The 22,174-nt window shown below is 32.9% G+C and overlaps 1 protein-coding gene across 1 annotated transcript in view; it reads right to left on the reverse strand.

Annotated features, from left to right (window-relative positions):
- Positions 1–2,350: 2,350 nt before the first annotated feature.
- The window catches only part of LOC140744380 (uncharacterized), a 28,682-nt gene continuing 8,858 nt past the window's right edge, over positions 2,351–22,174 (reverse strand). Inside the window, exons 2-6 of the mRNA XM_073075948.1 lie at positions 11,885–12,061; positions 7,822–7,966; positions 7,106–7,216; positions 3,644–6,633; positions 2,351–3,133 (exon numbers count right to left, since the gene is read on the reverse strand). Of these exons, the coding sequence (XP_072932049.1) occupies positions 2,847–3,133; positions 3,644–6,633; positions 7,106–7,216; positions 7,822–7,966; positions 11,885–12,059 (3,708 nt within the window). The 5' untranslated portion in view covers positions 12,060–12,061 and the 3' untranslated portion in view covers positions 2,351–2,846. The remainder of the gene's footprint in view (positions 3,134–3,643; positions 6,634–7,105; positions 7,217–7,821; positions 7,967–11,884; positions 12,062–22,174) is intronic.

Genomic DNA, 22,174 nt, shown 5'->3' on the forward strand with positions numbered 1-22,174 from the left:
TTCAAATCAGAACACAGCAGCGCCTAACACTGCCGTTATTAGGCAGAAAACGGTGTGGCGGTGGTGCGGCCAGAGTCGAACCACAAAGGGTTCTACCACCTTCGTTATTTATTATTTAAACTGCTACTAATCCCATTTTAAATAGATGCAGTATTTATTTCACAGCATAATATAAAATTAAAATTTTATAAAGGTAAAATTTTAAATGAAACAAATTGTTTATTTTAAAAAAATATTTACTTTGTACATATTTACAGAGTAACTATTGTAAATATATTTTACCATAAAGTAATATATACAGTTAATAAATGCCTCGATAACTACATTTTAATCCGTGTAATTCTACTTCAAAGCTTTTGCGAACAATGGGTAATTCCGATGATATACATAAGTAAAATAATAATAAAACAATAAGCTGATTATCATTTATAGCCAAAAATATTCAACTATATAGTAACTACAGAGCGGACATGGGTAGGAAAAATGTTATCGACAAAGTTATTACCTTAATAACTTGAAATATATGTCAACCGTCAATTTGAGGTGTTAGTGTAAAACGAAAACGAAAGCTTTTGTATGAAAATCCTGACAATGTCCAGTCTGTACTCCTATATATAAAATTTTTTTTACAGCCAATAGGTTTAAGTATTTTTGTGTTCTTATATACATAACTCTGTAGTAAATGTCGTTTTAATATAATAACATTTTTATACATCTATCATACTGTTGGTATAATACTAACTCAATATACTGAAGTGTCTCGAAGGGACCTTTATGTGCTGTCCCCACGAAAGCCTTTCAAATTATCGGATCCGATAATGTCTTGGGCCCGTTAACATAAATATGTTTCTATACAAAATAATAATGTATTAGGATTATACTACTATGGATACCTTCGTAATATTCTTGTTACTAATTGTAGACTAATAATAAAATAGACTCCTAGTACGTTTATAAATAGTCATAATCAAACAAAAAAAAGTCAACTAAAACACACTTTTACTTTATGAAGAGTGAGGAGTGATGGGAAGTGTATTTAGTTTTGTTTATTATTTTTTGACGCAAATGTCACAACCCGCTTAACGTCAAGTAATATAATAATAATAATATCATTTATTTAAGACAATTGCAGCACACAGTACAATTTTAAAACTAAATATACAATGATAAAAAACTAAATATACAAAGATACAAATCAAAAAATAAATTGAGGAAAAAAAGGACAACACAAAAACAAAAATAAAAATAAAAAAGAAAGTTAACAATACAATCAAAAGGGAATAAGCAAAACAAAGAAGGTTATAATTACCTAGTGCTATTAAAATATTATGCGCTGCAACAATCACGAAAGGGAACAAACTCAGAATTATGCCATGAGCGGTTAAAAACACCTACCCTCAGCTCTGGTTTTCAGTTTGCCTCATGATACGAGGCGGCTCGGCCGGCCGCCGCCTGCCCGAGACAGTCATCTTTACAAATGTAAACTGATGTAGTAGTACTAGGTATGTTTCAGCTATTTTAATTTGAACAGAAGACACCCGATTATTTGGCATAGACTGCGCGCTGATGACTTTCCTAGACTGGGCATTATGTATCAATTTAACTTTTGTAATACCAATGAATGTATGTACTATAGGAATCTATTTATTTTTTGTCTACATCATAAACGAGGTTATAAATCTTCTACCTCATAGATTAGTAAAGATACTTCGCCGCCTTGTAATTGAATGGAGCCACAAACGGCTTATTAGTAAGTTCTTTTTTTTAATTCTTGACAAATAAAAACATTTCTAGAGAAAACTTACGAATAAATAACTAATACTGCGTAATTTACATAATAAATAAATAATTATTTCAAATATATTAGGGACATTTATCACGGAGACGTGGCAAAACTTTTTTACGCAACTATTTCAATTCTCAAAACTGGGTACATTTTCTTGTTAGGAGTGAGTAATCTTTACTAATCTATGTTCTACCTGCATAATTTATTAGCACATATATGCATGCCATGTATATGTGTGCTATGTGTATATTCATAACATAATTGTTGTGAATAGTTGTTATAAATATTCATCACTCTACATCAGTTAAGCATAATATATTGTTACAGAATAATATTAGCATACCAGAAGCGGAATTCAGAAAAACAGTCATCTATGACTGTTTTTTAGAATAATTATGGTAGTTCACAATAAAACTTGAAAATGTGGACGGTAAAGTATAAATGGGCAAAACGAAAGTTAAAACAAAACATTTATTTAGTAAGTACAATAGATAATACGTGTATTATGAAGAGTAACTGCTTTTTACTATAATATACTCAAATTTGTTATTATATAATTTTTGGTTATTTTAAGTTGATATTCGAAATTTACACATTTTTGAAAAACTAGATAAGCACAAATAGGAAATCTATGGCTACATAGATAAATTTGGAAATAACTTCGTTACGTTTCAAATTAAAACTACCTTAATGAATTTAGAAGCAGGTTAGAATTTTACAGTTTTTGAGTAATTTTAAATGAGAAAACGAGGGCTTTTAAAATGAAGTGACATTTTCAGGCGGATACACTTTTAGCTTAAAAAGTAATAATTCAAACCATTTACAGGGTTAGTATAGATTTTACTGATTCAAATTATTAACAAACTAAAAATTACTATTTTAGTATCTTACCTAAATATTAAATTGCTATAGATACATTCTAAACAAGTAGTTATATTGCTTCTCCCTTCCGCGTTCACTACAGTCTCGTAAATTGCAAACTTTATATAGTTAAAGTTGAGTGAAGTTATAATATTTACATTTAACCTAATGGGAACTATGATCGCTTCGGTTAGTTTTATCACCTGAGGAGTAGCGTCCAGAGAGAAATTGTAATAGTGTATACCAAGTTAGTGTAGTTCGGTTGAGCGTCACTCGAGAGGGCGCTCGCGTGACACTCGGCCTCGTCGGCCCTTAGTTGAAGAAGCTGCACTCGTTTTCCGGAAGGATCTTTACAAGTGGCGCTTCGTACTGCGCGACGCAGCTCGCCACCCGCTTCATTTTCTTGCAGCCAGCGACGAAGCCACGCACCGAGCCAAGCGAGCTCGCACTCACACCGCAGCGGATTCCCCGTCAGAATTAACCCGCCTGCACACAAACAAATGAATAAACAACACCGCTATAATGACATACGAAACAGCGCTGCAAAATTACAACGATATGTATTAAGAATTAAAACACTAGGTAGAGACTCTCGACAAAGTGGCTCATTTAATTTTAATTAGACGTGCGAGGCATTACTCTCGCTGGCACGGGTGGTCGGTAAATTTTTAATTCTAATGTCTTGAAGGCTCCTCAATGTCAGGACATAATGAGCTAAAGCATGTGAGTGTTAGCTTGACGTGTTTGTTTCTCCACTGTCTTTATTAGAACAAATAATATAAACTCATTCAAGTGTGTCTGAATATTTTACCTATTATGTAATCGTTTTAGTATTCCATAACACAAATGTGATAACTTCTCATTGTGATGTAGTCACACGCAAATGTATTCATATTAACAAGTGCAAATTAGAACAGCAACGCGATACAATCTTTGTAAATATATGCGAATATGCGATGAAATAATTATGTACATTAATTACGACAGAACACATACCTGACAGCAATTTTGTTGCGACGTGACTCCAACTCGTAAAATTGGGGTAGAATATCGCCGGATTAAGTCTTGTTATTTGATTATAGCTAATGTCGACGCCTAATTGCGGAACTTGGCCGAGATGCTTCATGAACGAGGTCGGCAATTTCGTTACTGATGTTTTAGTTATTCTAATGAATATTTCTTGGCTCCCGGCGAACGGTTCGAACGCGTCATCGGATATCCGTTGCAGGCTCGCTCCTTTTATCTCTAAGTAGCGAATTTTCCTCGCGTCGATGCCATGTAACTGATCATCCATAACCTCGGTCGTCCATTGAATTACTAATTTATACAGAGACGGGAGAGATGAGGTGATGTTGGAAAGGCGGAACGTGGAATGGTTGATGGTAGACCATGTCTGTAGGTGAAGCGATCGCAGAGATATCAAGGGACGGAAGGAATCTTGATCGACTATATCTAAATACTTGAGTCCATTCAGATTTAAATGAGATAAATTGCTTAAGCCTTTGAAACTATTTGGCGAAATTCTTACTATAGGATTGTACGAGAGGTCTAGAATGTTTAAATTCTTTAAGTGAACCCACATCTTTGGCACGATAGAGGTAACTCGATTATGGCTAAGGTCTAAGTGGCGAAGGTTCTCTAGACGTTTAACATCAGTCTCCTTAAAACTGTTAATGTAATTACAAGTCATATTGAGGCTCGTTAAGTTTGTCAAAGGTAGATAAGGCACTGACTTTAAACTTACATTTGCAAGATTCAAATGCCTCAAGTTTGGGAGGTTGTGGAACAGCTCCTTAAAGTTTGCTTTAATAGAATTAAAGCTTAAGTCCAAGCGGCTGAGACCCCCGAGACTCGAAAACGTATTATCGGATAACACAGTCAATAAATTATGACCCAAATTTACATTTAATAAAAACTGAGTGTTACGAAATATATTGCTATCCAAATATTCAATTCGATTATGCGATAAGTCTAGATATCTGAGTGTAAATCCAATTTGTGAAAAAGCCGTAACGGGAAATAATGATATATCATTATAACTTAAATCTAGATGCTCTATAATAGTGTTTTTAAATATGTCCCTAGGAAGTAATTTTATATTATTGTGGTCCATTTTTAAATACCTTAATTTACTTAGATTACAAAATTGTTCTACAGATAATTGAGGAATAGCATTGTATGAAATATCTAATATTTGCAGAGATATAAGGTCTGTAAATGACTTTCTTTTAATAATACTTATGCTATTTTTATGTAAATCTAGTATTTCTAAAAAAGCTGACTCTCCAAAAACATCGTTTGAAATATGCGTTATTTTGTTGTGAGATAAAATAATTTGCCGTACTGAGGATTGCACGGCAGTAAACAGATTATTTGGCACATCGTAAAAGTCATTATACGAACCATCAAAAATATTAACAGGAATTTCAGAATCTCCTTCGATATATCTAATATTATTCCTACTTACATTTAACGTAAATGTTACGTATCTATTAGAAACATTACTTAACGAGTTAAGAGACAAATATGTTAAGTTGTTTCCTTGAAGTTCGAGTATCTCGAGTTTTGGTAAATTAGCAAACGTTTCCGTTTCCATCGAATCGATTATGTTCCCCGCGAGAGATAAATATCTCAAGTTTGGTAAGCTGGTAAAACTGTGTTTAGTCAAGTTGTTGATTCGGTTATAAGATAAATCTAAATTCCTTAATTCGGGCATATGTGAAAAGGTTTTACTGCGTATAAAACTTATAAAATTGTACGAAACTCTAATATTACTTAGCGATAATGTTACGTTATGTTCGTAGTCTATAACTATATCTACAATCCTATTATAGTCTAAATTCAAATATTTCAGATAAGGAAACGTCGCAATATCATTCAGTCGGAGAATATGAAAATCATTATTATCAAACGAGAGCCAATTGAGATTTTCGAGCCCCTCATTTATTTCGAAGGGGAAATAACCGCTGAAGAGCGTCGATGAGAATTCCAATACGTGGAGGGAGCCAGTCAAGTTCGAAAAAGCTTGTGGGTGTACGTGGTACAAGTCGTTGAAGCTCAAATTAATCTCCTTTACTGGCATGGTCGCTGGGAAAACGTTCTTATAAATCTGTGCAATCCTGTTACCTCTCAAGTTAATAGTTCCGAGCGAAGTGGACCAGTCTCGGAAATCGTTGGGTAACAAATTAGATATCCTGTTGTAACTTAAGTCGAGATAACGAATGGAGCCAGGTTCGAGTGTTTGGAGTGCAGATGGAATGGTCGTTAAAAAATTCCCCGCAAGCGAGAGAGTTTGAATCCGTCCGGGGAGTAGCGGAGATTCCTCCAACTGGTTGTAAGCCAGAGATAAATGTCGGAGGCGCACGACTTGAGCTATGCTATCCGGCAAGTGAGACAATTTGTTGTGCTCCACTTCTAAATGCTCTAGTGAATTTTTCAAACTTAGAAACACGTCTCGGTGTATCGAGGCCAGCTTGTTGTACGATATCGAAAGCCTCTCTATTCTATTGTTCGAGAATAGAACTTTCGGAATGAAGGTTAATTCGTTGAGGTCTAGAATTATTTGTCTAATTTGGACTTCTCGGAAAAGTAGGATTTCTGAAGAGTCGTTTATTTTATTGTTGCTTAGATCTAATTTCTCTAACTTTTTCGTTTTATTATTTGTACAGGTAGAATTTGCGTCGAACGTAATTAAATTGTGACGTAAATGTATGACTTGTATTCTAGGAAGATTAAATATAAGATCACAGGATAGTTCATGTAGGAAGTTATTGGATAACTTAAGGACTGTTAATGAAGATGGTAAGGAATCTGAACTGATACTTCGGAGATAGTTTCCCTCCAAATCTAATTGTAGCAGATGATTAAGAGACGTGAGAGCTTTTGATCTCAAATAAGTTATTTGGTTGTTACTTAGCGATAAGCTAGTTAAAGTTTCTTCTAAATAATGCCATTTACTTTCTGGGTCGATGTGTGCAATAAAATTGCTGAAATAAAATAATTTAGAATTACTGTGCTGTTTTAAAATTTTTGGTACTTGGCATCTAAATTCCCGACATTCTTTTAATACGAAAACTTTGAATATTATCAATAATATTTGTGGCCTAATATTTTAAATATTATATTAAATACTTATGTGGTTTTGTTTTCCCTTTATGATATTATTTTGTTGGAGTTAAATTAGGTTAAATCTCAGATCACTGAAGTGGAATGTCAATGTTCGATGTTTCGTTGAATTGATGCCAAATAAGCAATTCGGTTAATTGACTTTTTCGCCGAAACGGAGTTATTTCTACCAAAGAGATATGAGATAGATTACATTACGTAATCAGTCCTTAATTTGTGTCGAAAAATAAATCTTATTTGTTGGGAATTTAGTTGTCAACTTATTACTTTACAATATTAAACTTACAATGATAAAAACAATATTACTTTACATATTTAAGTAAATGTACTTACTTTTGTAGATTTAACCAATTTAAAACTTTTAAGTCTTTTAGGCCCTGATGTGGAAGATCAGTAAATTCGTTGTAACCGAGATCCAAAGAGGCCAGAGTACTTGCCATTGAACTGAAAGAAATATAGATCTTAATCATGGAAATTAATAACTTATTCTTATAATTATAAAACATCGTGTTGGAGGTCTAAAGTAATGTTACTGTATATATATTCTTTCAGATTTGAGTACTACTTACATATATTTAACAATCTTTCGAGTATCGTGGTAATATCTATTTTGTGTTATAGCAGCAGTGTGTTTTGCGTTCTAGTTCGAAAAGTGATCCTGTCAGTGTAAGAAGTCCCAAATAGGGAGCTAAAATACGATAGCATCTTTAAACAACTGTCGTTGATTGTTGACGCCTGTCCTCAGCGACCGTCGATTTTTTCGTCGACTGTCGTCAGTGACAGTTAGCAATCGTCAACGACGTCACGACATGAACTGTCACTCGTGTACTAGCTCCAATTAGCTGTGTTTTGCGTCACATATTTGTTTTTATATATGGTTTTTCAATTTTAGCTTACTTAGGCATTTGCTAATTTAAGGGTCGTCTCTGTGATATAACACTTATGCCATAAAGAAACACGAGACTTGTCATTATATATTATAGATCTAAAGCTATCTTTTGACAAATAATCATAAAGGATAGTTATAAGAGAAAAATATATATACCTACCTAAAAGCATGCACTTCTATGTAATGCAATTTATTCGCGACTAAAACTAAGGTTTGCAGTCGGAGCCCGTCCAGCGCGCTCTCCGATATCACTTCAAGGTTTGACATACTTATGTCCAGGTGCTGCAATTCTATTCGTGGCCAATCTGAAAATAAATTGCGCTGTGAGACAAAATCGATTTTGGAAGTAGGGTAAAGTATAATGAGTGTATCTTTTCTGTTTTAAATTCGTAGGTTTTTTGCATAGTTATAAATAGATGTTCGTGTAGGTGAATAACTTTTTTCCTCGCAAATTGGTATTCCCTGGTCGAATCTACCGCTCCGTTTATATTTTATTTATTTATTTATTTCCATTTAATTCAGACATAGTCCATATTTTGTTAGTATTTACATTGTACTTAAAAACCTATGTTAGTAAAATTTATTATAATTAAAAATAAGAAACAAAAAGTAATAATAATAAATAACAAAGATGACAATACAACTAAAATTATTTTCTATGCGACATTCCCGCGGAGATCACGTGCACCATATTCCAGTGGCTCATTATTATAATGTTCAATGATAAATATATCCTTTAGTGTGATAGATAATAACAGAAATATCATTACGGCCTTTGCATACGTGAGGATTTCTTGCCGTATACTCGTATTAAGTGTCTTAATCTTCACATGCCCAGCGCGATCAACTATGATTCTTTTAATATAGTTCTTAGATAAGATCTGCATATACCAATGGTATAATAACAGGCTATTACCGTTAGTTACCATGATGGGCGGCAAATATTCGTGTACGTATGTGGTCTGTCTAAGTGTATATTTCCGTTCAATCAGGGGGTACGAAATTCGAATAACAGAACGCTTCTTCGGTTTTTAAAAGCTATGTGCGTATTGGAAATTAATTATCAAATGATTAAACGGTGAAGGAAATCACGAAGAAATGTTCTAAGTCATATGAAATATGTTTTTAATTCTACGAAAACGCACTTGACCAACGCGGTAGACTAAAGCTGAACACCTCTCACTTGAGAGGAGAACTATGCCAAATAATGGGAAGTGCCAAGTGAAATAGTTATATTTTTGTAACATTTACTTAATGTCAAAATTCAAATATTTTGCATACCGACTCATGTTAGGTAGCATCATGTTTTATTTGCTATACTCGGATCGAAAGCCATTTGTTAACTGATCCTAATACAATATAATTTAGTTCGTTTGTTCGAGCCGCGCTCTGTTGCACACTAAATAATTTTGTTGATAGCAGCGAAATGATTGATGCTCCACACTGCATGTATTTTACAAGCGCTGATGGACAAATTTGGATAGCGATCCTGTACTATCAATTTCAAATTTCATCTATACTCGAAATTTAAAAAGTTTTCTGTATATATTTATAATGAAATCCAATACCATAAATGGACTTTCATTATCACTAAAATTAGCCTGAACTATCCCTTTTCAATTCTCATATTTAAAATTTTAATAAGTTTACACTACATATAATGGAATCCAGTTCCATAAATGCATTCATTGTCTTTAGTTCGATCGAAGCAAAACGAGTATGTCCATTTGATGATTGAAGTGAACACACCGATCATGGACCTCTATAACCAACGCTATATAGAACAGTACCCTCACCATGAGCTTTCAAAACATCCCACAATTTTACGTTACGTTTACTTAATCCATTATTCTGTTCCGTTTGCTTCAGTAGACTGAGTAAACGTAACAATAAGTAAGTGCTCAAGTCTTTCTGTCTGCCTCACATGTTCGCAAAAAAAAGAGACAAAACATGAAGCGTCTTTTTGTCAATTTAGACATTTAATGTTACGTTACTGACACTATAGTTCTGATACAATCCGCTAGGGGCGCTGATTGGAAATTGTATGGGCAAAGACATAAACAAATACCAAAACATATTTGTCATATTTGTCAAAACGTAAAAACTCATGGTATGTGTACAGGTACCTGAAGCTGATCACAGACACATTGCCGCCCCCGTCGACTAAGATCGCCACTTCATAATTAAGACAATATGTAAGTTCGTATTACAGAACTACATACTTACAAATATATTTTAGCACTGTAACCATGAGCTAAAAAATCGTTTTAAAAACATATTGTAGAATTTGGATGTTTTGTAAAATAAATATAGCCTTCAAAAGCCACTGTTTTCACTTGTTACGTACTACAATATTAATTTTCCAGCTCCTCTATTTAGTTTCTCCTTTAAATATTGACTCCAACATGATGCTTCGCTGATACAATCAAAACAATCCGTATTATTCAGGTCGCGACCGCCTAATTGTTTACTCTGATGGCTCTCGAATTTTCCAGCGTAAACAAGTTTATTCGGGAGGCAATATTGCTATAAGCTAACGCCTTGTAATAATTGAGCTGGTTTGCGATGTGTACTGTACGGAGATGTACAGTCAGCTTCAGTGTTCGATGAGCTCATCAAAATTCCAAAAATAGCTATACACCCAAACGTTCGTAAGTAGCTAAATAACTCTTGCATCATAATTAGATGAGTATCGTAAAACGTCAAAATTAGATGAACACTAATGCGTCAAAAGAAGCTGAACACCGTATATGCAAACTGAGTTCCGTCACTAATATGATATGTCATTGTTCAGCCGCTTTGGCCACTGTAGTGTATCGTGATCATCTACTTTTACAACTGTACGATTATCATCTACTTAAAGTACTAGTTGTGTTTAGTTACTTATATGCGCTTGAATGTATAGGTAAATTTGAAACCTGTTCATCTACTTTTGAAGCTGACTGTACGTCTATTATCATAATATTAAGTTCAAAAGTTAATTAAGTAGTACTACTATATCTAGACGCACAGCTGGGCATCCATCAATTTTAAGAATACTATATTTACACCGTTACAACTATATTTACACAACTTTTAATTTTCAATTTTAATTTAATTTTCGCCGTAAACAATACGAAATATTAAAAAGCTTCGAGATTACGTTTTGTAAAAGTAGTAAAACATGGATGGATCAGATATGAGTTGAATTTTTGTCATGGCTGTATTAATTTACAAAAAAATCTCACTTTTAAATTCTAAATGTTAAGCACAATTTTTGGGCAATCTTTTTGTCGCAATTTGGCTTGCAAAAACTGGAGCCAATATCATAAAATATGGATTTCATAACGCACCTGTTACCGATCTAACTCTAGAGTAATATTTTTTGCGTGTTTATTATAGATAACTTTATGGATAAGTCTATACTTATTTCCAATAACGACCGTTATTCATAAACGATCTATCTAATGTTTTGCCTACCAAAAATGGACTGAAGAAGAGACAAATACTTTATAATAGAAATTGTTAATTTTCAATCTTCGGTAGATAAAAGATAAAGTTTGGATAGATTGAGTATTAACAACAGTCTATAGACTACAATGACAGCTTATTATTAAATCATTTGCATGTTTACTGTAATGGAGGTGGTAGAACCCTCTGTGGTTAAACTCTGTCGGCACCACCACCACACCTATTTCTGCCTTATAACAGCAGTGTTAAACGCTGTTGTGTTCTGGTTTGAAGGGTGCGGTAAGAGAGACATACATTTCTGAGGCATTAAAGCTTAGCCCTCAGGGGTAGCGGCGCATCTTTGGCACACCTCAGGTAAGGTGTCAGGTATTCTAATCTCATCTGGGATTGATTACAGATCTCCATAAGTGGCAGTAGCATTGGCTAACTTTTTTCCTCACTGTAGTATGAGGCTGTATCCTAGTATGAGGCTGTGAGTGTAGAGAACCTATTGAGGTTCTCTACACTCACAGCCTCATACTAGGATTCCCTGTATTATGGGTGTTATGGATACATACAGAGACAAATACACAAACACCCAGACCCAAAAACCTAAATTCATCATTTAGAAATCTGTCTGGCCGGAAATCGAAACCCAGTACTCTCCGCACATCAGACCGGTGATGCACCGCCACGCGGGTGGTCAAATCATCAGGTGGACTACATGCTCGTCTACCATTCCTATATGATAAAAACTTGTACTTTTATTATCGAAAATATTCATATAACGTCACCTGGGAACCTATGAAGCGGCACCGCGGTACAGGACATGTGCGCGGCGCGACACGAGCACAAGGGGCTGTTGGCGCACGGCTCCAGCCTTTCAGGGGCCAGCGCGCCCACCAGCACGCAGACAGCCAGCGCCGCCGACCGCAGCGCTCGCCGCACGCTACCATCGCCAAACACCATCACTGCAAGATTGTAACAGGTTTTAAAGGAGACAATATACAGGGTGACTGTTAAGTGGGCTTAGATTTCGAATTCCGAAACTATATGAATTAGCGAGAAATACTTAATAGAGTTACGATGCCGATTTTTATACAAATTAAAACTCCATCATTAGTAAAGAGAAAAAATTCAACGGGTTGTAGGTACTTCAGGAGTGCCGATAGAAGTGAAAACTTGAATATTAATGTTGTGCATTTTTGATATTTTGGAATGGTTAGGAAAAAATAATTTTGCTCGAATTGGTTCAATTATCAGTATAAAATTACTATCATTTATGTGGTAAAATTCAATATGCATTTATTGCGCTATCGTACACAAACATGATAGTCTTACGAATTTTCGATCAGGTCATGTGACCTGACGCGAGATTAACATTATTTACCCATCACAAACAGTGCACAAAGCCGCTAAAGAAGTTTTTACTCCAAAACTTATTCCCTAGGCGGGAATAAGGGCTAGTATGTAACTGTTGTTTATATTTCAATCTTACTAACAATAGTGTTAACATAACGCCAATATTAATACTGTATCTTGATACCAATTATTGCAGAAAAAAATTGAATTACAGCCGTAATGCTTATATGATTAACAGATTCTTAAGTTTAACATTTTCATTATTACGACATAAATAAATTACACTAAATGTTATAAGGTTACTATAAGGTTTTATTGAGTAAAACTGGTATGTTTGGTGATTTTGTTAAGGTTTCACACCTATGTTTTACATATAAAGCAATATATGTAAACAATTGTCTTGATGAAACATCCATCCAAATTGTATCAATTATATTTAACAAACAAACATACATTACAGACATACAAACAAATATACATAATGATATAACACGTAACCCACTTTTTTAAGGTGGTTAAAAATCTTGTAAATTATTTATATGAAAATCGTGTTAATGAGAATATTTATAAAGTAAGAACTACGTATCTATATGAAAACGCCATATTGATTACCTTTAGAAGAATAAGAAAAGAAAAATCGGAAGAAATATACATAATTGCTTTAAGTACACCATTTTGTATTTCAAAGATTATATTAATCAATCATCTCCATACATTTTAATATGGCATTCAACGATTTAGGCTGTCGCTAAAATTGGCTTTGCTGTCACGTTGTCAGCCACTTTTCTTGTTGGAGTTATTGATTATATAATTTCAATTTGTGAGGGAATATTTTGTAGAAGTGAATAAATGGAATAGAAAGTAGTGTAAAGATATTAAAATAAAAGAAATAACTCGTGATTGAATTCAGTTGGAATAACAGAATCCGAATTTTAAATTTTAACTGTAATATAATGTAACACTGGTCTAAAACAATCATCTAACGATTTTATTTTAATTTGCATCGTCTATTTATATTATTTTTCTCTTATGAACTTCCCATAATTCTTTCTAAACCTTACTAGATTTTTGATTCAATATTTACCACAACAACAAAGTAGTTTATAGAAGTTTCGCGTAAAGCTTACACTTATGTAGTTGAATCTAAATTCGTTCAAAATAAAGTGAAATAAAATACAACTACATACATTTTATCTAAATTGGTTTCTATCTTGTATACCAACATCTTTTATAGACCCCGGTACGCTCGTACATCAAAGAAAAATATCGTGGGAAGTATGCATGACATACATTTAAATTTACATATTTTGTAACCTGCCGTCTTGGTGCAGCGTAGTCACATCTACGCCGTAGTATTTTCGTAGCTATTCCGTAGCGGGCTCGTAGAGATAATATTCTTCAGATATTTTAAATTCATAATAAATTACTGTTTACAAGGAGAGATAGTGTAGTTGTGTGAATTTTGTCGCGTGATAACGCAAAGTCATGCGTATCATTATCACCTTGGTTTAAGAACGTAGGCCAATGTTTTACAAAAAATATAAGTCTGTGATGTTTCCACACTATCCTCACAGGTATGCGAAGAACTTTAGTGACTTAATGAACTGTAAATTACACTCTTATCTTGTTTTGCTGATGAATGGATGAGTAATTTATATAAATCAAAATCACAAAGTATTATGTAAGTAATCCGGCAGTAGTGTAAGGGGTGGCTTAAAGTATTTTAGTTAACTTACATGTGTTATAACTATCTTAATCCCTGAGAGTGGAAACGTATGTGTGATTGGTTTGTAGTGTGTGTAAGCAGCAAAACGCATAAAACGTTAGCGTAACGTAAATGTGTAAAATTGATTGACTTAACGTTTTCTATTGTCGGATTTGACTTTTATAACTAAGTTAGTAATATAACATCTACATGTAGTTACAAAAAAAATCTACATAAAAATGTACGTTTTATGTTTACAGTTTTAACGAATATTACATCATCCTCACTGTTATTTTCTATTTTTTTTGTGTGTGTGTGTGTGTGTTTTTTTAACGTAAAAACATATTTTTTCCATCACCCCTGGAGGTATAATGTGAGTAAGTCTCATAGTTATATAAGTTAGGTTAAGCTTAGTATTAGACAGTCATGATAAAGACTTCATTCCACACGTCTTTCAATGACACAAGCAATACAGGTTTCTGTTAGAAATTTTAAATATGAAGTTGATCGCAGATGTTCGTGGGTCGTGACGGCTTTCTATTAGGTGGATTGCATGATGGTAATTTACTTTAGTCTTATAAAAAATCTCCAGTACGGCAATACCTTGATCATATCGTGAGAGATCCTGGCAAACTTTCCATGCTTTGGAGTGTCCGTTAAATAGTCGGTCCCTTTAGTTATTATAACTTTGTTGTTATAATTAGGTAACACTCGTTAAACTTTGTTGAATATCTACTGAGCGGTTTACAAACTTCCGAATGGCGGTTGTTAACCGGAATTCCTACCAATTCCAGTTACGAGACACCCAAGACCAGGGAATGACCATAATATACATAAATTGTAGCTTAGGTATTGTAGCTACATTTCATTTTTGGATATACTTTTGCTATGAATTCTGTATCAATCTATAAAAATATACAAAATACAGATTTAATGTTAAATATTTCTAGTAACATTATTTTTAATTAAATGTTTTAAATTATATTATGTTCGTCATGTAATCCATTGTACCACAGGGACCTACAAATTAGGAGTAACCTTGAAACTGCGAGACAATATAGTGCTGCTGTTATAATATAACAGACGTGGTTGTGACGGCCATTCTATCGAATCGCTAAGAATTACTACTTGACATTTATTACAGTTGAATGTATAACTAGTAAAATAATAATACTGTGCTTACGTCACGCTAAATATGTAAATTGATCGTGTAATATTCGCGTAAAACAAAGTTACATAACAATATCGCTAATGTTATAGTAAATGGGTGTAATTGTAACTACAATGACGAGAACATTAATTGAATTACGATTCATTCATATGTAAATTGCTCTACGGCACGATAATCACAGTAATCTGCAAATAAGAAGATGATGAGAAATCAGACGCTTTCTACAGCCACAGGCTTACCTATACAAAAATTACCGTGCGTACAAGAGAACGGTATTACTACTGCTATGTAATAGAATAGACAGCTATGTCATTTCAATTGGATCCACAGGAATATGACACATATTCAAAAAATGTAAAAGTGAATCGTAAAACATCACATTACACCACACGTCACGTACACTTATTACGTATGAAACAAAGTTACATAACAATATCGTTAATGTTACAGGAACTGCGCGTAATTGTACCTAGAATGACGAGAACATTAATTGAATCACGATTCATTCACACGGAAATTGCTTTACGGCTGTAATCACAAGGATCTGCAAATCAGAAGATGACGAAGTAGTAGACGCATTAATGTCACAGGCCTATGTTAGGATTCACTGTATCGTGGATTCCGTGGATACTTACATAGAGGAATACCCGAATCCTTAGACCCATAAAAGTAATGTTTTATAATTTACATATCTGTCTGGGCGGGGATTGAACCCAGAACCGCACCGCTCCGTCACGCTAGTCGTTAAAGGAGAAACCTTCACACTACAAGACAACGGTATTACAGCTGCTATGTAATAGACTTGACAGCTATGGCATTTCAATTGAATCTACAAGTATAGGCACATATTAAAAAAAAGTGTGTGTGTGTCAGCTACGACGCACGATTGGAGTTTACTCCTTACGAATGATAATTATGATATATATCGAATAGAAAAAAGGGTAGGTAAATGAACGCATCTGCTAAAATGATAAGAGAAACAAACATATATCTGTAATTATTCGGATTATTTATATTACTTCCATAGATTAGTAAAGATTACTCACGCCTAACAAGAAAATGTACCCAGTTTTGAGAATTGAAATAGTTGCGTAAAAAAGTTTTGCCACGTCTCCGTGCTAAAATGTCCCTAAAATATTTGAAATAATTATTTATTTATTAAGTAAATTACGTAATTATTACGTAAATTAGTTATTTATTCGTAAATTTTCTCTAAAAATGTTTTTATTTGTCAAGGATTCAAAAAAAGAACTTACTAAAATAAGCCATTTGTGGCTTCATTCAATTTCAAGGCGGCGAAGTATCTTTACTAATCTATGATTACTTCAATAATGCGTATTACATAAAGTATGTTACAAAATAATAAAAAATAGCGCCATCTAGTGGCAAGTTTTATAAATTGTAAGTTTGCAAGTTTATCAATCTATGTATTTTGGTTCCAAATATTATAATGGTAACTTAATATAATTGTTTATATTAAAGTAAATTTTAATATAATATAATTATTTATATTTCAAACAATGTTAAACGTTTTATAACTTAAAACTTAATAATTATAATTTCTTTGCCATCTATAAAATATCCTTGTTGCAATTTACGGATGAAATTTATATGAGACTCAATAAACATGTTATTATATGTAATTTGGATTGTTTCTGAATGTTTTATAATTCTAGAATTCATTTAAAACGTATTGCTAATTTTATATAACTTATTTTGAACATAATTCATTAGCAATAATTCTGTAATAAATATTAAATAATACTGTTTTGATTTTGCCCGTTTATCGTTGATAGATGGTGCTGATCAATAATGCATCCATTTTTATAAGTTAAATTAATATATCAGTAACTTACAAAAGCCTCTTTATGTTAAAAACTTATTTTGCTAATATTATATCTTATTCAATTGCTTACTGATTTTATATGTTACTCTTCTTTAAAAACGTTCATAAAAGATTGTTAATCATATTATGGCGCCAATGTTCATATTTTTCACAGTGTTTATAAATGATCAAACCTATAACTTAATTTATGCAAAAATGTAAACAAATTAGTTAATGACGTTTTAATGTTTTATATATTGCTAATTATTTTTATTGTAATAATTACTTTCATATGGGATTTGAACTTACTGTATTTTAAATTAATAAAAGCACTCTTGATTCATATTTTGGTTTCCGTTACGCCTCAACTTTTCGTGTTACACTTGATTTTACTCCTCATAAAATTTCCGTACCGGGCCTTATAACTCAAATCGTTTCTTAAGGAGTAAACTCCAATAAACTCCAAAAAGAAATGTAAAAGTGAATCGTAACACATCACATTACACCACACGTCACGTACACTTATTACGTATGAAACAAAGTTACATAACAATATCGTTAATGTTACAGAAACTGCGCGTAATTGTACCGACAATGACGAGAACATTAATTGAATCACGATTCATTCACACGGAAATTGCTTTACGGCTGTAATCACAAGGATCTGCAAATCAGAAGTAAGGTCATTCATCAAAGAGCGAACTTTGGCCCAACTCTGGAAGTTTGAAACGGCCACTGTTCACATCTGCGACTTAGCTACGATCTCCTTAGTTGTGAAGTATAAACAGCTCATTACGTCGGCTTCACATGCAAACTTTGTGTGGTGTTTTATTTGTAGTTGTTTGTACAATCACGTTGTTTTGCGATAACTTTATACTTTGCTTTAATAATTAGGGGTTGCGGATGGCGTATTTAATGTATAAGTAAGTATTATTTATTATTAATATTTAAATTTATTATTAATTATTAATATTTTTTAATGTATAAGCTTTTGCTCGCGACTTCGTTCGTGTAAATTATAACATCAAAGTGTATAGCATATTGTAGCGAATGCTATCTTGCTATAATTTTAGTGTTGTATGTTTAATTTTAGTTTTATTAGTATTATTCTGGAAGCGCAACACTGTATTTTATACGTTTTAGTAAGAATTAGCAATCCTTTCGAAGCGAAGAAAAACAGCGAACTTACTTACTTGGTTGAGAGTTCTATGAAGAAGTTATTTGTGATAAGTCGACTGTCGGCCGAGGGTACACCATTAGGTACACCATTAAATACTACTGGCTTAATGATGATAAACTAGAGAATCTAATAAGAATATAGAGTACAGGCTGTCTCTTGACGTTAGACCCAAAGGCATTTACAACTATATATACAATCAAAGATTAGTAAAGATACTTTGCCGCCTTAAAATTGAATGAAGCCACAAACGGCTTATTAGTAAGTTCTTTTTTTGAATTCTTGACAAATAAAAACATTTTTAGAGAAAATTTACGAATAAATAACTAATACTGCATAATTTACATAATAAATAAATTATTATTTCAAATATTTTAGGGACATTTTAGCACAGAGACGTGGCAAAACTTTTTTACGCGACTATTTCAATTCTTAAAACTGGGTACATTTTCTTGTTAGGAGTGAGTAATCTTTACTAATCTATGTATACAATATTATTTTTAAACGTTAATGAATTTCAAGCAACTTACTGTGTACCTGTGTAACTATATAATAACGTACACTGCTCGTGTTGTTTGTGTTAAGCACGACCGCAATTACTCTTAATGTTAGTTTAACATAGAATAAACTTGAGTTCTAGGTCCTATTAGATAGGAGCTACGTAGTTGCGTAGGTAGAGGTTAACTTCCAGTAGTAGTACAGTGGAACCTACTATAACACTGTAATATAATAGTATTAGTTCTACTTACTTCAGTTATTATTTCATTAGTTATTACTTCAGTGTGGTAAGTCCATAATTAAACCTATTATGATCGTCAATATTTTCTATTGCTAGTACAAATACCACGGTGTCGTGTGTGTGTCGTATGTCGTCGTACTTACACGACACACCGATATCGACATATCTATTAAATTTCTTACGAGAAGGATTAAAGCATATCTATACTACACTGCCTGAAGTAAATAAGATGGTTTAAGTAGTTCTCACATTTAATTTGCATATACGATAATTCTTTTTAATATTGTCCAAATGTGCCAACCTTTTCGTCGCAAGGCGATGGGCCAGCATTCACTCAAATAATTTGCCAACAGATTCATTCATTCATTATAAAAATATTTTATGTACCCATATGGTTAGTTTTTAATGAATTAATTAACTCAAAATATCATCATTAAAAACTCGTTTACACAACTGCTTTCAACATAATGACATTTCTAAAGAAAGGAGAAAACAAACCTACTCATAAATGTTTCTTACCCGATGAATGTTTTAGATTTGTAAGCAAAGAACTTTTCATAAATTACTCCAACATGTTCGTGTTTTTGGTAAGATGAAAGTAAACATTTAAACGGCCTTATAATAGAAATGAAATGTTTATTTTGGGTTGAATATTTCTATTCATATTACAATTAAATTAACTGACAGTTAAGTTTACAGTTATAAGATATTTACATTACAGTTTTTATGCATCGTTCGTTGAATAAACTAAATAAAAAGCAAAAGAATAGTTTAGTGTTAACCTTCTAACGAAAATGTAAAATAAGATGAATATTATCATTAGAAATGGGCAATAGAAGGTTGGTTGAAGGTAGTAGAAACCTTTGTACTTCGACTCCGGAGAGATTGCTTCTCTTTTGCTATTTCTTTCAATATAAAAAAGAAAAACAAATAATTTGATGAATTCCTTTGACAGATATATACGCAAAAAAAAAACTGCGAAGTCCTATTGTGCGAATTCTTTTAAAAGTTTACATCATAGCATTCAGTTATATATGTCTGTTGGTTATTGTGAGTAATAATTGTATAATAGAAGATAATAGACATGGCCATTGTATTGTTCAATGACTTTTAATTGATGAGAATTTAATACTAATTTCGGCAAAATAATAGCGTAATATAGCGTATATATCGAACTATACTAAAATAAATTAAATCTGACTGCACTTATGAGTATGTTTCTGGTCATTTGTAAGGCGACTAACTCGGTATTAGCCTACTCGTATTAAGTTTCAGGCATATCTGGTAACATTTCCATCTAATTAATTCGCCAAATAATGGATATCGATATAGCAAATGAGCTTAATATACTCGTGCTTATTACTTAACAACTCAGTATGTATCAAGTTATAATATTGTTAGGAATGTCGTCAGGAAAATATAACCAACATATAATATTAAACCAACTTTTTATAAGCCGAGAACCTTAACTTTTGTAAATAAATTAACAAAAACACAATTCAAACGCCATTGAGCAACAAAACTGGCAGAGTTCTTTACAAAGATCGTAAAATAACTACCCAGTAGACGATCTATAGCGCATTTTTTTACCTCCACTTTTAGTTAATATCCGCATTTGACAATTAAAGTTTCTTACTCTTACCATCACTCCTAACATGATATGATATTATTGATATACGTCTTTTAGGAATCAACTTCAATATATTTATTGTAGAAGCAAACAAGCATGCTCTCAATCTGGTAATAAGTGGCTACTGCCGGTTAAGGACATTTGTAATCAACCCCAGATAGGATCAGAGTCCTACATAAAATTCGGCACAATTGCGTTGCTGCTACTGACTAAAATGGTCGCGCCATATGGAATTCACACATTCCGCGGAAATGCAAGAATAGCATTTTGGTGGAATGTGTGAAATAAATGAATAATAATAAATAGTGAATAAATAGGTATTGCGGTAATACCTCCCGGTTGGTTCACATTGATTATATCAACTTAAAACCAACTGCTCTAAAACAGAATTGTAATTTGTTTTAAGTCTCTAACATACTTGGCAGATTATTTTTTCTGGCATTTGGGTATAGAACCTTTGTCATTAAGCTGAAACACTAAAAATCTTTTAAAACGAAAATATACCTGCTTTTCATTTCACTTATGAATTGAAATGTGTTGACAGAATAAAAAATAACGTGATCTGTACCGGGTACTTCGAAATTGCGAATATCGCCCGAAGTCAACTTTTGAAATCGATTCCGCGTAGCAATATTGCGTGTTCGATGACATCCGCGACTATAACTGATAAAAATTGTTAGCATATTGAACGAACACTTTTCATAAAAGCGACAGAAATGTTAAAAATAGAGTGTTTTTCATGAAAAACCATTTTAATATTAACGCTTTAGCTATTCAGACGTTTTGTCCCAATTTCAATCTTTTGGTAAAATTTACTTCAATTTTAAGATTCTCATCATAGTTTTTCTGTCAAGTATTTTACTAAAATATACTAATACATCTTAAAGCATTATATTATAAAAGATCTGCTTTTGAGAAGAAGAAAGAAAAATACATCAAGACGACTGAATATAAATTGCTTTTAGATTTTCAATTAAAATCCTTCAATTATATATATTCCATCGGTTTAAAATTTGAATAATAATAGTTATTATAAAAGCGATAAGCCCGACCGCTTAAAATGTACCTTATGTCAACGACATTTCATATATTATGTTAAATCCGTTAAGAGCGTGCTATAGAATAAGACATACAAACAAACACACGCTCGAAAAACAATACCGTCTGTAGTCCGCTAAAAAAAGCAATAAAACCAATGTCTAAATAAAAACCGCAATCTATTCTATCTTATGTATACTTTATTTGCTATTACCAAGGTGCTTTATCGTATTCTCTAAAATAAAGATTGGACGCTCGCCAAGGTTGGCGGCCGGAAAAATGGGAGTTGCAACAGAGTTGTTTTTCAAAATAAGTTACAGCGCTCGGCCCATTGTAAGCATCTACTTAAAAAGATAAACGTGGCAACATTATCTTTATCCAATTTAATAGTAACGGACGCAGTGGGTTTCCTTGTAGAAAAGCCGACACGAAGCGTT

This window comes from Epargyreus clarus, unplaced genomic scaffold, assembly GCF_041222505.1.
Source record: "Epargyreus clarus isolate Ecla_fem2 unplaced genomic scaffold, WU_Ecla_fem_2.2 ptg000008l, whole genome shotgun sequence".
In the NCBI taxonomy this organism is placed as follows: domain Eukaryota; kingdom Metazoa; phylum Arthropoda; class Insecta; order Lepidoptera; family Hesperiidae; genus Epargyreus; species Epargyreus clarus.